The sequence below is a fragment of the Periplaneta americana genome, chromosome 4 (genome assembly GCF_040183065.1).
Source record: "Periplaneta americana isolate PAMFEO1 chromosome 4, P.americana_PAMFEO1_priV1, whole genome shotgun sequence".
NCBI classification, from domain to species: Eukaryota; Metazoa; Arthropoda; class Insecta; order Blattodea; family Blattidae; genus Periplaneta; species Periplaneta americana.
Genome location: NC_091120.1, coordinates 202,754,590 through 202,772,701, shown reverse-complemented (window position 1 = coordinate 202,772,701; position 18,112 = coordinate 202,754,590). Strand labels below are relative to the sequence as shown.

General features: G+C 36.5%; 1 protein-coding gene across 1 annotated transcript in view; it reads right to left on the bottom strand.

The window, feature by feature from the left end:
• LOC138698644 (PAX3- and PAX7-binding protein 1) overlaps window positions 1-18,112 on the bottom strand; it is a 48,426-nt gene that overhangs the window by 16,373 nt on the left and 13,941 nt on the right. The window contains exons 8-9 of the mRNA XM_069824769.1: window positions 15,875-16,064; window positions 2,981-3,110 (exon numbers count right to left, since the gene is read on the bottom strand). Coding sequence (XP_069680870.1) covers window positions 2,981-3,110; window positions 15,875-16,064 — 320 coding nt within the window. The remainder of the gene's footprint in view (window positions 1-2,980; window positions 3,111-15,874; window positions 16,065-18,112) is intronic.

The following is an 18,112-nucleotide window of genomic DNA, read 5'->3' as shown; positions in this document are numbered from 1 at the left end:
AGCATTTAAAAGCTGTGATCTTCAAGACAAGCAATATCTTATCATTCATCAATACACAATTTTAACTTGGGCCATTACTGTCTGAAAATTGTTGAAGGAAACACCACCGATGTAAAAAGCAGTTCTTTGCCCACAAACTGAGCATTGTGTAGCATAAAACATACACTCCTGGTGCAATATTCGCGTGTTATATAATAGAAAACACTGAAGTAACAAAGAAGAATCGAGGTAAATGTCAACGGCTGAAGTACTGATCATTTGATACATATGTTTCTGAAACTAACCAATGCTCTGCCATTTGGTTGCCATAGAAACCAAACAAAATGCTGGCACACTCTACACTTGTATATTAAATGACTAAAAATTCTCTGATAAATAAGCCCAAATGCAATTAATTTTGATTGAACTATTTCTTATAAATTCACACGAAGTGGGCAAACACATGCCGGTCTGTCTCCTACCGTGATGGTGATTGTCCTTGTCTAACTACGTAAGGATCAAACTAGAGTGAAATGATAAGCATCATAATGTTGTGTCAGTTGTCCTACCATAAGTTCTCTTATGAAGCTGCTTTGTACAGGAGACCATGTTTGATTACCGACTATACCCGATATTACAACTACAACTACAACTTGTACACTGGAGTGTAGAGAAAATATGCACAACAATAACAGAAACCCGCATTTCTGTTATTAGTAACGACCTGTACCTGCTTATTTATGAGGAATGTTCAATGAGTGAGTTTCCTAGATCCGATATATTAAAAAATATATGTATTTACATGCAGTGAGGGAAGTGGGGAAAAAACCAGAGGCAGTATGCTACCCCAAGATTTTCCTCTGGCATACCCCCTCCCTTACAACATAGATATAAATTATGTATACAATAAATTGTTCCGTGCAGTCAGTAACTCAAATCTTTGAAGCTTATGCAACACATTAAATTTCTTAATAAAATAATTTCAAGCTACTTCAGCTATCCACTAGATCATTTTACAATGTCCTTCGAGACTCATCATTTAAAATAATGTTAAAGTTTCAAAGTGCCTTACTTAATTATTAATAAAAAGTGCAACAAAAAAAAATGACACAGTCACTAAATTGGCAACAATGGCCACCACAAGCTACAGACCACAGCCTTCTATACTTGAAATACTACTCTTGAAGCATTCCAGGGGTTGAGCCTACCAAATAAGCATGTCTAAATACACACTGAGTACAGTTTCTGAAGGCTGTGGTTTAGATCTACGAAGCAAACAGATAGTACTCTTTGCTGTGAAGAAATGTATAAACAAATTTTTACGATCACATTTTTTCAGTGACGGTATGTCATTTTTCACTAACGGTATGTCTTCTGGCCATAGAAACCAGTGGCGGTATTCCATACCATCGCATACCGTCTCACTTCCCTCACTGTTTACATGTGAATGTTAGCATAACCATCTTCAATATTCACACATTTCTCTCATCCTTGCAACAACTTTTCAAAACCTCCTCTTCCCAGACAAGAAACAATGTACTGTTTCGTAACTGCTTCACTGCTCTTCCAAGCTCTTTTTCATTGCAGGAAAGAAATGGAAGTTGGTGAGTGCCAAGGCATTGCTGAAGAAAGTTATCAATTCTGACATGTGAACTGATTTCACATCATTTTAGTACATTTTTTTTTTTATTTAATTTCGTGACCCTCTTCAAAAATAATACTGAAGGATAAAAAACTACAATTTTTCTTCTGATGGCTACACCCCTCTTCCGAAATATGTTGTTGTTTTCTAATGCCAGGCGTTTGGCAATAAAGTCATTTGACCTCTTGCACTCCAATATTTTTCAAAGATATTATCATGGCCAGCCACTGAAGCACAGATTCTGAGGTATTCCGAATCCATTTCCTGGTTTGAGTTGCACAATGGGCAATTAGGGGACTGATATATTCCAATTCTATGCAGATGCTTGGCCAAACAATCATGGCCTGTTGCCAATCTAAATGCAGCTACAGACTATTTTCGTGGTAAATAGGGAATTAACTGTGGATTATGATGCAGAGAGTTCCATTTTTTTCCCTTGAGATTGTGTTATCAAATTTTGTTTGTTGAAGTCTAAGTATGTAGATTTAAATCTTTTCATAGAGTAATACGTAGATTTAGTAACAGGTCTGTAAGTAGCAGTGCTGTCCTTCTTTGCTAAAGCATCCACATTCTCATTTCCCAGGATTCCACAATGGGATGGAATCCATTGGAATACAATTCTTTTATTGAGTGATATTAATTGAGAGAGCATTTTAGTTATTTCTGCTGTTTGAGATGAAGGTGTGTGTTTAGAGACTATTGATAGAATAGCTGCTTTGGAGTCTGACAATATAACTGCACTCTTAAATTTATTGATGTGGCATAGAAGATTCCTGAGACTTTCTCTTTTGCAATGATTTCTCCATCAAAACTTGTTGTTCCATATCCAAGAGATCTATAAAGTGAGAAGAGAAGCATGTAACACCTGCACCGGCACCTTGTTTTCTGGAGATCAAGGATCCGTCGGTGTATAAATGAAGCCAGCTTTGTGGAGGGTACCTAATATTAATTGTCTCTAAAGACAAGATATTCAAAGTATGTTCGAAGAACTGACATTTTTTGTGGTACATAATCTTGTTCGAAGTTAAAACCTAAAATAAATGTGTTGTTTATATTTGGCCAGGTTTTGTATAATGATTCAATTATCAATGTCTCAATAACCAATCTAGTTTTATGACATTACTCAAGCTTTTACTGTATCGCTTTGAAATTCTGATCTTGTGCAAATGTGATCCGAGAAACTTAACTTATTGAACATCCCTCTCATCTTAACACCGCAATAATTCATCCACAAATCAACAACAATCCATTCAAGAGGCAGTTAGATTATGAACAACTCTGTGTGATGTCAAGGAAAGAGACAAATGTCAAGAGCCGAACAAAACACTGCCACTCTGGCCCGGGGCCCCGAATACTGACTGGCTGCCATGGTGGGGGCGAGCTCCTCGGCCTGGTCTCGCACATCCTGACGTCGCCGCTCCACCAGTTCGTCTGCACGGCGCTTCAACAGGCTCAGCATGCGCTGCTCCAGGGCGGCAATGACCGGCACCTGCAAAGCCAAACAAACCGATACCATCACACTCTGCCAGCAGAACCGCCCCACTGAGGTGGGCACGGGGGGAGACATTCCATCCACACAGCAACGCACACTTCTGCTACCAAAATGTGTTAACCTGCTTACAATTATCTACTGTCCATAAATCTCTGACTTGCATTAGGATTACAGTGGCTATACTTTTCAATAATTCAGTGGGAAACATTTTATTTTCAACATGCACAACAGAGATATTTTTGGAAAAGGAGAAAAGTTTACTTGGAAATATTTCACCACACAGGGCATACACAATCTCTCATTTCACTTTCTTAAAGCTCGAAAGCACTGCTTAGGCAGCATATACAGCTGAACTTGGTTATAACAACATTGAAGGGACTAACGAAAAGATGTTGCAATGTAATTTTATATAGACCTACAGTGTAACTTTTTAAAATACATTATACTGTTCTTGTTTTTCATTATTTTCAAAATACTGTTCGAGATTGTAAAAAATAGTGAAATACTATAGTGTACAGTAATTTATTTATTTCATCAATCTTTGTTCACGTCATGGCGGATTAGATGTATTCCAGTTCTTAATCCGCCATCACTCTCTATACAAATACAACAAAAACTAATACATAATGAACCTATAAGTATCATCTGTTTACAATAATAATAATAATAATAATAATAATAATAATAATAATAATAATAATAATAAATTAATAAGTATACCTCTTTTATTTAAAACTCCTACTTTAGCTCTTTCATTTTATGCTCAATCTCTTAAGAATTATTCTGTTAACTTCATTGACTACTCTTCGCAGTTTCTTATCGTGTAACTCAACATTTATAATTCCATCTCCGTTAGAGCTTTGACTTTCTCTTCCCATATAATTTTAACTCTAAAAAGAAATTTTCCTAATTTATGCAAATTGCTGGCGTTTAGGTGACCATTCATTTTTTTATAAGCTACTATAGCGTTTATTTGTAGAAATTTTTTATCTACCCAACTGTGTCTCAAATCATTCGTTGCCTGACACTTTAGCGCAATATGCATTGAGTCTTCAGCTAGTCCACACAAAGGACATTTATCCTTCTCCACGTTCCCTCTTTTATTCTTGAGTCTCCAGATACCTAATCTCCACCATGCCATTCCCGTTCTCTCTTCCCTTGAATTTAGTCTAACATAGTCTTCCTGTTCCCAAAACTGCTTCACCTCCCTATAGTATTTTAGTGATCCTAGGTCCTTAATATTACTAAAAATATCTTTTCTCGAAATTTCGTTTGCCCTCTATTTTACTATTCTTCCAATAGTTTTCGTGTTTATAGACCCTAGTTCTCTCCATAGCCAATTTAGACCTAATCTGTTTATTTCTCGTTCCAGCTCTTTCAGCCAATTCAATTTCCAATTAGCGGCTTTCATACAAAATATACATGTTTTCATAACTGCTGAATCATTCCTACACAGAATATTACCTAAATATTTGTACAGTAATTAAGAATGTAGGTGAGGCATTCTGTGATTTTTTTATGATTCTGTTTTGCAGAATACTGCGTCTATAAATCATTATCAAATGTTCCTTTTACTTCTGATTGAGGTTCTGGCTGGTAGGTGCATTTATTATCAGGCAGTACATCTCTCTTGACGATATGTCGGAAGAAAAACAATTTGATGGTGTTTGGGTAAAGACAGGTAAGTCATAAAAATAAATTTCGAGTAAACTTCGGACTCTCATTGCAAATAATTTTCTACACAAATAGAACACATAAAATGCTAGTATTATTTTGTTTTTTGCATACCCACTTGTAGAATTTAACTTGTGTATTCACCTGGAAAACAAAACTCCATTCACACAAATATGACTTATCCTCCTTTTTCCAAACACCATTCAATTCAATGCAATGAATTGTTTGTATACATCTGAAGTCTGATTAGAGTAATTTGTTACTAGTCAGCTATGTATGCAATGGAGGGGAAATGGAACTAGCCACCCTACCCCATTATCTCCAGGCTTAGTTGCCTTATAAGTGGTCTTATTGATGTCACTTATAAGCCTCAAACAGTCTTCGGAAGTTGACTAAACAACAATGCTTTCCTAATGAAATCAGATTCATGGCACACATGAGCTTTCTTTTTACCACTCTCCATTTGTTTTATAACATTACCTTCCACACTTAAAACTGCTCCTTAGTACCGTATGTAACACTTGTTATGGCTCAAGTTAGTCTGCACTGCATGTCTGGATTACAGTATGGTACAATTTGGCCTACTAATATGTGTAAAGGTTTGTTGGCACAACAAACAAAAGAGTTTGGTCTACCTAACCCTGTTTTCCTGCAATTCCAGTTCTTGGCCAACAATATGTTTTTGTCGTAGTAACTGAATATGAATCGCTCCATACAGAAAGGGCTTTAGTCCATTAGACCTAGTTTTGAGAAAACTAAAGAAAACAATCTGTAAATGCCTACTCTATTCCTTTCTGCATAGAACTCTGAGCCTGATGCTTCAGTTTCTATCTTTCCAAACATAGGACTGAATACCTTTCTGCACAGGCCGATGGAGCCACCCATGAAGATACGATTTCCATCTATATCTCGATTTTAAAAATTTGTGACTGAAACCCTTTCTGTATGGACCGATTCATATATAGTCCCGTCGCTCTAATTTCCGGCAGCCAATCACGTTGCAGGTCGGCTACATTTAAACGTGTGCATCTTGTGATTGGCTGATGAAAATGTTAAGCACTTCCTAAGGCTGGATAAATACTTAATATAATCGCCCGCCATTTTGGCTCTTTCGTTGGCGTTTACAGAAAGCACATGAGGACGTTATTTGCCGCTTAATTATTTGCTGAATTACAGTGCGTTTGATTTATTATCATAGGTGCTACGACATGATAATGTTTAACGGTGTGACAAATAGATTCCTCGTCTGGTAGCTCGGCAACGAAAGAACAAAAATGGCGAACGATACTACCTACCTAGACATTATAGAGCCTTCACTTCCTAAGACGTAAGCAAAGAGGAGGAGTCACGCTGGGAATAACAGCGTCGCGACTATAGTATTAGTCACAAATTGCATTACCAGCTACCTGCGAATTCCTCTCAATGTACATAGAACATGAATTTTTAAAGAATTTACGCAGTTTCTAAAATGTTGCTATAAACGAGTTGCTTACTAAAAACATGTCATTATAAAAGCAATAAAGCATAGACAAAAACTGTACTTCTTAACGACTGTTGGTGTAAAAGAGGTGTCACAATAACCATGGTCACTGTAACCAAGTTCAACTGTATAGATATATGAATTGGGTTTATTAGTTTAGCTTGAACCAGTTAGCCTAATGTTTTAAGTTAAAATGAATGTTTTACTTCGAAATAAAGAATAGGCTGGTAATTCTATGATTGAACTTCATCTCACTTACCACAGCTAGTTTATCACTGAGAAATAAGGAAAAGCTGTTAACTTGAATGAATTGGAAGCAAAGCCATTACTGGATTATGCAACAAGGTAGGCGATGTTTGGATCCTGTGTCTCAACTCATATTCAATTATTATCGAGGAACTCTAGCGTGTGCTCAATTACACTAATCTCCAGCACTTGAAAGTGGAACTAAATGCTGACAGATCACATGGACACAAAAAAATTCGCTCAGTGTCCATTCCATATAATCCCTATTCGCTGTGTAGACCTTGTAAGTTAGACTTACAGCACATGTGCAATAAGTTAATAACAAATGAATAACACCTATCAACAAATATGAATAAAACAAATGAATGACACCTATCGACAAATAACAACCTAAAATGATTAATAATAACTCATTTATTCTTTTGTTAAGATTGGCCAAAAATAGTATGCAGTACATGTGTGTTAGGTGTTACAGAAACTTGGAAACTGAAAAGATGAGACGAACTTTTCAAACTTTTCCTCTTTTCTGTAAATCTCATTTACCGCACTTGTATCGTAATATACTGTAACACTTTCACAGATAAATTTAATAATACTTCTGAAGAAGTAAATATAACCAGAGATAAACCAAGATAGTTTATAATTTGAAATATATAACATTCAAGGCTTAAAAGAACTTAAAGGTAATTTAAAGATATAGCTACTTTTGTAACAAAATGTGATGTACATTTTGACCCGAACTTGCATCATGAAAAACATTTTTAATAACGTAATTAACCTAAAACAGAATTTATTTCATAAGCATTTGAGTATTAAATGAATTATGTTTTCTGGCTCACGTCTAAATACTAAAAATTCTATATGGCTCTGGAAGAAAAGTATTTCAGACTCATCGTCTATTACATTGTCACTAGTCACTTCATTTTATAGAAGAAAAATATTCACATGTCAAACTGTGAGACACTATTTCAGTATATAATCATTTTGTGTAATTTTTTAAGTACAGGTCAGTTAATTTTATACTACACAGAATTATATATCATGTATACATAATCAGTTAAAGTGACTAATATATACAGCAGAACCTCGATTAATCATTCTGTGGATTATCCATCACCAAAAAAGAGTACTTAGTTAAGTGATATACAGCAATGGCTTAGACTGCTTTTTTTACTTTCTGAATCGTGCCTAACATGATCAGCATATTTCACTGACATTGTAATTCCGATGAGTACCAGAATATTTGAGTTGTTCAGTCTTTGACTCATCTTCTATGCTTGCGAACAATATATATTCAAATCAAGCATACATTAAAATGAGAGACGTTTTTGCCTTTTCAGGGATCTTTAGGTCTTTATGTTAAAAAGCAATTTATATTGAACATATAAGTAACATGTTGTAACATGGTGTAGGCGTACAAGCATAAAAATAAGATCAGTTAAAAGACTTGAACAACTCAATAAATATTCTAATGACCAGCGTAACTTTCGTTTGTTTCAGTCTCAAGTTTAAATAAATACTTACACTCTGTTTGGATCATCATAAAAATCTCTCTTCACATCCCTTGTTCGAATAAGTTTTCTAATGCCAGATGTTTGACAATAAAGTCATTTGACCTCTTGCACTTCAATACTTTTCAAAGATATTATCATGGCCAGCCAATGAAGCACAGATTTTGAGGTGTTCCGAATCCATTTCTTGGTTTGAGTTGCACAATGGACAGTTAGGGGACTGATATATTCCAATTCTATGCAGGTGTTTGGGCAAACAATCATGGCCTGTTGCCAATCTAAATGCAGCTACAGACGATTTTCGTGGTAAATCGGGAATTAACTGTGGATTATGATGCAGAGAGTTCCATTTTTTCCCTTGAGATTGTATTATCAAATTTTGTTTGTTGAAGTCTAAGTATGTAGATTTAATAAATCTTTTCCCAGAGTAATACGTAGATTTAGTAACAGGTCTGTAAGTAGCAGTGCTGCCCTTCTTTGCTAAAGCATGTTCGAATATTAAATAAGTAATTAACATACTTAGAATGGGTATAAAAAAATAAATTACTTGCAGGAAAGTGCAGAAAAAAGCAGTCAACTTTTTAAAGAATCTTAAATTGCGCCAAACAGACTTAAGGCCATTAAAACTAATAATATGGATTTCCTATTTTCTTCGATTAACCGTTCACTATGTTCTGTCATTAATACAGATAAGGACCTTGAGCTATATACTGGAAATGAACAAAATCCATTCAATAATTCAAGATATATTACTGTGTAAAGGCAAACAAATGCAATGACAAAAATAATGTCTTGAATATTGAGTAAAAAGGTAAAGGTATCCGGTAACATGCCATGAAGGCACTTGGGGGGCATGGAAGTAGAGCCCCATGCTTTCCATGACCTCGGCACTAGAATGAGGTGGTGTCTTGAATATTGAGTAGTGGGAAAAAAAAGATGGGGGGGGGGGGGGGAAAGAGATACAATAACTTCAAAGACTGCAGTCCTTAGGGACCCAAAAAAAGATCACCACGATAAATCATTTATATCTTAAAGACAGCAAAACTCAATTATCCCTCCATTTCCAATTTAAACACTGAAGGTAAGCGTTCACTACATCGTATCGCACACATCAGACGAATCACACGGATCGGAAAAAGACTATCTTTGCTGTAATTGTTATGTAACCGCTTTCACTACATCGTATCGGACGCATTGCCTCATGGCAAATCCGTCCACGTTTCTCGGATGGGCAACTTTTCCGATGCGTGCAATCATGGCCTTCTTTAATAAATCAATTTTAATTGGTCAACTGTTACTATTATGTTGTGCCATGTTCAGTGTCGCAGACAGAAAACTTATTTCGCTTGTAGAAAATTGCGAAGAATTATATAATTTGAGGCTTTCCCATTACAGTAATCAAGTCGTTTCTTGCAAATATATTATGTAACCAATATTTCTTTTGTTTCTTCCTCTTCAATTAAGACGCATGAAGCAATTACAAATTCTTATTCGCTAACAGACGTAATTAATAGACCTAACCTCAACTCCTCTGCTTTCAGTAATGTCAATATCGTACGACGTCATGTTTTAAACAGCTGATAGGGGAATCCGATGAGGCAATGAGGTGAAGCCATTACAGTGAAAGCACTGCACTTAAAATATCCGTTGCGTGCGATTCGTACGAGGAGGGCGATACGATGTAGTGAACGCTTACCTTAACACTGAACAACCCTTTTGTTTGCATTATCCATTCAGCAACTTACCACGAGACTTGAAAATATCTTGTTGATCATTTCTGGCTCCTTGACAACAGACAACATTTTACAATGTTGCCAACTTTCACCACCTTACCTGTTATCTCGTTGTTAAAAACGTAATTCTTTATATTCCAGGACATTTGTAACATTTTTTCAACCTTTTTATAAGTTCCATTCATACCATAAGCTTCCTGACACAATTTTCCACATCCAAACATGTCATAGCTCTTATCACAGTGTTCAAACGTGCTATAAACCAGCACTCGTGCATTCTACCTGTGAGTTACACACAATGAAGAATGTGCACGCATTGATACACAACAAAATCAAATTCCCATGAAAGCACAGCACTGGACTTCCCTTTTCTGATAACTGTGTTTAGCACGTTCTTCATTGAGTACACACTACAACTAATACAGAGAAGATCTAGCGGACCCCAGCTACAGTGGGAGGCTGGACAAGCCGAGATGCTCTCTGCTCTGATTTCAATCCGAAAGAGGCACGCGCGCCATCACAAGCTACCGCAGAGTGCACCCCGTGCAGCAGTGGCAGCCACAAACCCGCTGTCTGTTATACGTAGCAAACAAGTCAAAATTACACGTATGTCAATGCAGACTTTTTAACATCTCAGAAACCGCATTATTATCCTATTTTACATCCAAAGAATGATAAATTACTTCTTCTCCAATAGCTTTAAATAAGTTTCAATTTTTAAATGTTTATAATGATTTCTCGTATTATTTTTCACATCCCTGGCTACAATGTAACATGTTGCTAGACTGTCTTGTTCGTATTTGTGTTAGCTTTCTTACAGGAGGCCCTAAACACAGCCTCTGAGATTATACAAGAACGGGAAACAATGAAGATTTCACTGCCTCGATTTTATAAGTTCCTATTGTCCATGAAGCTCAAGAATGAAACCTGATGCCAACAAATGCACTCAATGCAATGTGAGGACTCAAGATTGGCAGTCTACCACAGTATATCTCTCAGAAGAATAAAGTCTAATATGTTTTATATTTTATCATTTATTTGTTTTAAAATGAAGTTATAAAATAATAAAACATTATACTTCAATTTCAAATACATCTACCATAAGATTATGTTATTCGGTTAAGGGAGAAGTTCTATATGATATTCATAAAGAATTTGGTATTCCCAAGAAACTAGTTCGATTAATTAAAATGTGTCTCAGTGAAACGTACAGCAGAGTCCGTATAGGTCAGTTTCTGTCAGATGCATTTCCAATTCACTGCGGGCTAAAGCAGGGAGATGCACTATCACCTTTACTTTTTAACTTTGATCTAGAGTATGCCATTAGGAAAGTCCAGGATAATAGAGAGAGTTTGGGATTGAACGGGTTACATCAGCTGCTTGTCTACGTGGATGATGTGAATATGTTAGGAGAAAATCCACAAACGATTAGGGAAAACACGGGAATTTTACTTGAAGCAAGTAAAGAGATAGGTTTGGAAGTAAATCCCAAAAAGACAAAGTACATGATTATGTCTCGTGACCAGAATATTGTACGAAATGGAAATATAAAAATTGGAAATTTATCCTTCGAAGAGGTGGAAAAATTAAAATACCTGGGAGCAACAGTAACAAATATAAATGACACTCGAGAGGAAATTAAACACAGAATAAATATGGGAAATGCCTGTTATTATTCGGTTGAGAAGCTTTTATCATCTAGTCTGCTATCAAAAAATCTGAAAGTTAGAATTTATAAAACAGTTATATTACCGGTTGTTCTTTATGGTTGTGAAACTTGGACTCCCACTTTGAGAGAGGAACATAGGTTAAGGGTGTTTGAGAATAAGGTGCTTAGGAAAATATTTGGGGCTAAGAGGGATGACGTTACAGGAGAATGGAGAAAGTTACATAATGCAGAACTGCATGCATTGTATTCTTCACCTGACATAATTAGGAACATTAAATCTAGACATTTGAGACAGGCAGGACATATAGTACGAATGGGCGAATCTAGAAATGATGGGCTTATGTGAGGGTGGCAATGAACCTCCGGGTTCTCTGAAAGCCATTTGTAAGTAAGTATGTTATGTACCTTTTGTTCCATGTACTGTCTACCCCAAGAATTATGGAAAAAGTTATGGCTGAATGACAGGTGATAACTTTATTGGTCAGTTGCTACCAAGTAACATTTGGTGGGGAAAAAAACTGACAACTGGATGTAAGAAAAATAACTAGCAAGTAGGCGTAATAGTTGGCAACAGTGCATGATGTCATGGACATCCCAAACAAAAAACTGAAAAGTATGAAGTAATTTTAATCAAGGCATAGGTAAGTCTTCCAGACAGGAAAAAAACATGGCGTCATTTACACATACTGTATGTCCAAGTGATATAGTAACCCCAAAACAGAATGACTATGTGCAATCCAAGTGGCATGATCTTGAACTATGTGAACTCTATACTCTATATTTATATTCTCAGTCTTGTATAATCTCGTAAGCTATGGACCTAAATTCAAAATGTCTATTTTGTATACATAATGTTCTACAAGACAGTCTTGTGATACTTATAATCTCTATCTAAGTGTTGTCACTGATGATTTTTTTGGTTCAGATGGATCTTTCTTCCACAATTCTTGTCCTCTGCACATTCTTTTTTTTTTAAGATTTATCTAACAGTTGCTTTTACATTATGTGTCTGATGTTCTTATAAAGCAATTGACAGACAAAAATAGTTCTTGGTTCATTTTCCACCAGTTAGTCTGGTATTTATTTAGCTTATTAATCGTGTTTACAACTTCTATTGCTGTTCTGGATTGTGGTTTTGCATTTGAAGTCATTACCTGAATGATAGTTTAAGTTTTCTTCAGTACCAATGATCAGATGTGATCTTTGTAGAAAATGAGTAAGAGAAGATTCTACTACTTCAACTCTATTTCAGAGCAGAATTTGTTCTCTTTAATACTACAGAGTGGATAAAATGCTTGCAGTGAACATTAGTGTCTTGCAATGTTTTTAAGGAAGCCACTGTATACAATTTTATTATTAGTACTTCTAGTGGATGGTCATTAATGAAATTTCTTTTGGTTATCTTGTAAAACTGGCTACGCTGAATAGTGTTTCCACATGCAGTCTATATAGTGACAAATCATCACTACAAACAATATATAATATCCTAAAATAATGCAAATAAATTTCTTTATACTGTAGCTACACATTTTTTTACCATAACAGAGCAAACATGTGTAAATAAAAAGTTTGATGACAGCCCAATGCTGAGACACATGCAGATCAACAGCATGAGGTGGACAGTGAAAAGAAACGGATCTATGAACCAACAATCCCGTTCTGTAAAGATAAATATAGCCTGTCCCACATTGATGTAATAGGTCTGATGGTGGGAGCACGAGGTACCATACCCTCCTTCTTTGCCGACAAATGTAATAACCTGTGGCTAACACACAGCATTGTGAAGAAAATAGCCATTAGTGCCATCAAAGGATCGGTTCAGATATTGAGAAATCATTTATATGGGAGTGATAATGGAAATTTCAAGTTATCTTAACCGATGGCTGTTGATTGGTTTAGATATCAATGCCAATACGTAAATCCATACTATTATTTTTCTCGCAGTATATCTGATGATATTTTTTTCCCACTTTCTTAACTGTAAATGAGCACAAACGCTACTTAGGTGTAAATTTTTCTGACATTTTGTATATTTGATTCCCTAACCATTTCAAATGTATTTCATTTTACCTTTTAGGTGTGTTTCCAAATTATATGTAATACGCTTTGTCAAATCTGGCAACCTTTTCATAAGGGAAGCTAAATTTATTATTATTTTCAATTTTGAATTTCTGATTGGGTTACAAAGAATTGTTATGATAGTGGAAACTAAAAACATAATGATCTTATTGAATATTATACGCCATTTGGTATCTTGTGAAACCTACCTGCACATAAGGGGAAAGCTTGGGACTGGGAAGCTTCCCTCCCTCGCTATACTTCCACTTGCATGTAGCTAGCTCACTTACCCCCACCATACGGTTCTTACTATGAGCTATGGCACACAGAAGCATTTGGTTTCAGAAGATAACGAATGACCTAAACTAGTAAATCTTTTCTATAAAAATGAATGAAAGTTTTGAGGTTCAAGTTCACAGGATTTAAAGGAAAGCTCAATTATGTTCAGTACATGTTTGTTTGCGAGGCTATGATTTTACAATCATCACAAAATTTCGCTCTGCTCTGGAAATCCAACATCAAGCTATAATTCTTCTTGCTCTTTAACTATGACAATGTCAACGACTTTTTTCAAATGATATTATTTGTTGACATCAAACTGTTAGGCTGTGGAAATTTAACTTGTTTTACTGCTTGCACAAGAGTATGAACACAGTGAAATACACTATGTTAGAAATACCATGTATGTCACTCACTGCATTATACGGACTAGATAATGTAAAGCCACATAAAGCTGCAATTTTTCTGGTAAAGTTTTACTTCTGATGGTTAAATGATGGAGAATATGCCCACTGTCATTTTCAAAAACGTTTTCAATTTTTCAAAATAGAATCTGAATCTCTCATTCCTTCTTCCTGAAAATCTTTCATACAGAGACTGCTTTTAGTCAGAAATTTTAAATTTTATTCGAGGGCGATCATGTCTGTAAGTTATTGTTATTTTCTAATGCCAGGCGTTTGACAATAAAGTCATTTGACCTCTTGCACTCCAATATTTTTCAAAGATATTATCATGGCCAGCCACTGAAGCACAGATTTTGAGATGTTCCGAATCCATTTCTTGGTTTGAGTTGCACAATGGGCAGTTAGGGGAGTGATATATTCCAATTCTATGCAGGTGTTTGGCCAAACAATCATGGCCTGTTGCCAATCTAAATGCAGCTACAGACGATTTTCGTGGTAAATCGGGAATTAACTGTGGATTTTGATGCAGAGAGTTCCATTTTTTCCCTTGGGATTGTGTTATCAAATTTTGTTTGTTGAAGTCTAAGTATGTAGATTTAATAAATCTCTTCACAGAGTAATACGTAGATTTAGTAACAGGTCTGTAAGTAGCAGTGCTGCCCTTCTTTGCTAAAGCATCCACATTCTCGTTTCCCAGGATTCCACAATGGGATGGTATCCATTGGAATACAATTCTTTTATTAAGTGATATTAATTGAGAGAGCATTTTAGTTATTTCTGCGGTTTGAGATGAAGGTGTGTGTTTAGAGACTATGGATAGAATAGCTGCTTTGGAGTCTGACAATATAACTGCATTCTTAAATGTATTGATGCGAAATAGAAGATTGCAATGATTTCTCCATCAAAACTTGTTGTTCCATACCCAAGAGATCTATAAAGTGAGAAGAGACAGCACGTAACACCTGCACTGGCACCTTGTTCTCTGGAGATCAAGGATCCATCGGTGTATAAATGAAGCCAGTTTTGTGGAGGGTACCTAATATTAATTGTCTCTAAAGACAATTGTCTGTAAGTATACTCGAGTTAAAAGAGATTATTTTCAAAAATAAATAGTTATCGATTCCTATAATTTTCCTTCTGGTGAGATAACAACTTATCACACTTCCATATTTGTAAGTATTTTTGTTTTGTAAGACTATCGATTCTTGTTACATCACGATATTCTCTTCAAGAATGAAGGAGAGATCTGATATCTCGTGATATAAACTTATAGTGTGAACACAGTGATATATTAATTATGGAATAACCGAGGTATCTTGACATAAAGTGTGGAATGCACTTAAGAGTTCCTCTAATTCTTTTCTTATTCAATCCAGTCTTGTTTTTCCTACCATACTTTCCACAAATTTCGTCACATTAATACCAGTAACTACATCCTCTGGCATTGTCACAATAGCTGTGTAAAGCCTAGCAAATCATTACTGTATGCTGATACTGCTTTTAAAATGCAAAGAACCTTGCGTTAATGAATCAAATTAAGTGTGTACATACAAATTCTTTTCTAACTCCTCCAAAATTTGATCACGAGGATTAGAATTTTCAGTCTTATTAAACGTAAAATAACCTAAGTTCGGTTTTAGGGTCTGTGGCTGCCACGCGTCCAGTCCCCCTGACCCCCCTGGTAGTGATTGAGATGTAGGAACCCACCTTCTCATCTAGACACTCTACCAAGTCTGTCACATACCCACGCAACTCTTGGTAATAGCGGAACTTCTGGGCCAGCAAAGGCTTCTCCATCTCCAGGTGTTCGCGTTCTGCCTTGGTTGATGCCAGCTCGTCAGTCACACGGTTCAGGTCCGTCTTGTGGCGCGCGTGGACTTCTCTCAGGCTTGCCAACCTGCAACACCACCGAGCCCTCAGAGCCATCTGCAGGATGTTAACAAGTGTACCCTGGACGTACCTGCCAGCTGCAACTTTTGCTGATGACCACACTAGCTCCAATGCTACAAGCAACTCAAACACCAAGCCGAGGGAACTTCGGCTTTTAGCAGCTTTGGCTTGGCAAGCCTTTTCAAGGCACAGATTTTTGCACTAAGGCTTACGACCATATATATGCGATTGCTGTCCAACAGGTGGCCCACGTGGTATTCGTAACCCGATGCTGACAGGTGGGCCATCCTGTCTCAGTCCTGACAGAGCCAGGTTTCATCCTGAGACAAGTACCCAGGATCCAAAGCCCCAAGCCCTTCCTATATCAGTATCAGAAACCCATACTAACCCCAAAACTTCATCCCAACCTATTTTTAACTACTGCAGATGAAATGAGAGGAAGATGGAGTGTGTTTGTGAACTGATGGAAATGGGACTACCTCATGATAAATCCTCTGCAACGTCTTCTTTGTCCACCACAAATTCCATCATAACCTGGGCCACCTAGATGGAAGACAAGCACGCTAGTGCCTGAGCCACAGATGCGGCTATTTTAGCAATTGCAAACCTTAACCAAAAGAATCTAAACTTAGTCAAAATCTTAAGTATCACGTTAACAGAAATTCTACAGTGGTCTATGCCTTGTATGGTAAGGTTCACAACAGCTGTGAAACTACCAAAATAGTTGGCACATGAGTTGCTATGGGAACATAGTAGCCACATGTAAGTTAACCAACCACTTTGGTATAGTAAGCTATGGATTATGGATGGAAGTTGGGACAAGCCCACGGAGTTTAGGCCAAGTTACAGGCTCATTGTGCTGTCTCCAACTTTGGCAGAAAGCCTTTTATAAGGGACAGGATCCTTTACATGCTATAAATTTACGACATGGGACTCCCAGCTTAACTTTCCTCCCACAGGAAGCCATGCTAAGGATTTTATCGCCATTTAAAATCCATCACCCTCAGCTGGGTTTAAATCTGCTACCTAGGATCCAACAGCCAGCTGGTCGCTGTTAGAACAATTGAAGAGCTTGGTAGAAGAAGGACTTATCCCCCTCTTCCATCATTTTTTTTTTTTGCATTGCAAATTATGATAGCACTATCTAGTGTGTACATTCACAAGTTCCTTATTGTGGGATATGTTTTGAATCTTTTTTTTTTCCTCGCTGTTATTTATACTCGCTTTAACATCTTTGGTCATATCTTGAGTTAATCTTTTGGTTGAAATCCGAAGGCCTGTGTACTATTATTGAGACTGGTTCTATTGTTGTGAACTAGATGGCGACTGTATATGTATTACTGATTTGTTATGAATATGATTTCGGTGATGAATGAGGCCGGTGATATTCTGGGATGTTGTGGCCCGAATTTCCTAACATTTGCCCTACGGTTGAGGGAAAACCCTGAAAAATCTCAACCAGGAAATTCAACCCAACCGGGAATCGAACCTGGGCTCTCTGCGTAAGAAACCACTATGCTGATGCCTATACCACAGAGGTGGTCGTTGAATCTTGTTACTGAAGAAGAGCATAAAAACTTGCTGCTTCCTTTCTTGGTGGACACTAACAGCATGCATTGCTGACATGCAAGCGTAATTTTGATTGGCTGAAAGAATGTCATCTTCCTGCTTAGCTCTAATCATTCTTTCTCTTGCTCCCATGTGCTTCATGGCAAAATAACTTGGGTATTAGTAATAGAAACATGAGTTCATTTTTTATTGTTATTGTTTTCTTATTTTCAGTTGATCTTATATTTCATTTGCAAGTTTTTGATATATTGTAATTAGAAATATATTTTATTACTTACTACGAAATAAAATAAGAAAAACAAAGAAATATAACAATTAAAATGAAGTTTGCATGTAATCCAATCACAATTCGGATAATTTTTCAGAATTAATTTTGACTCTACCGTGTTTCCTGGAGTTCTCGAAAAAGCAATACAGTAGAACCTCTATTATCCGTGGTAATGAAGGGGGTGGGCTGAATGGTTAATCGAAATAATAGGATAATCC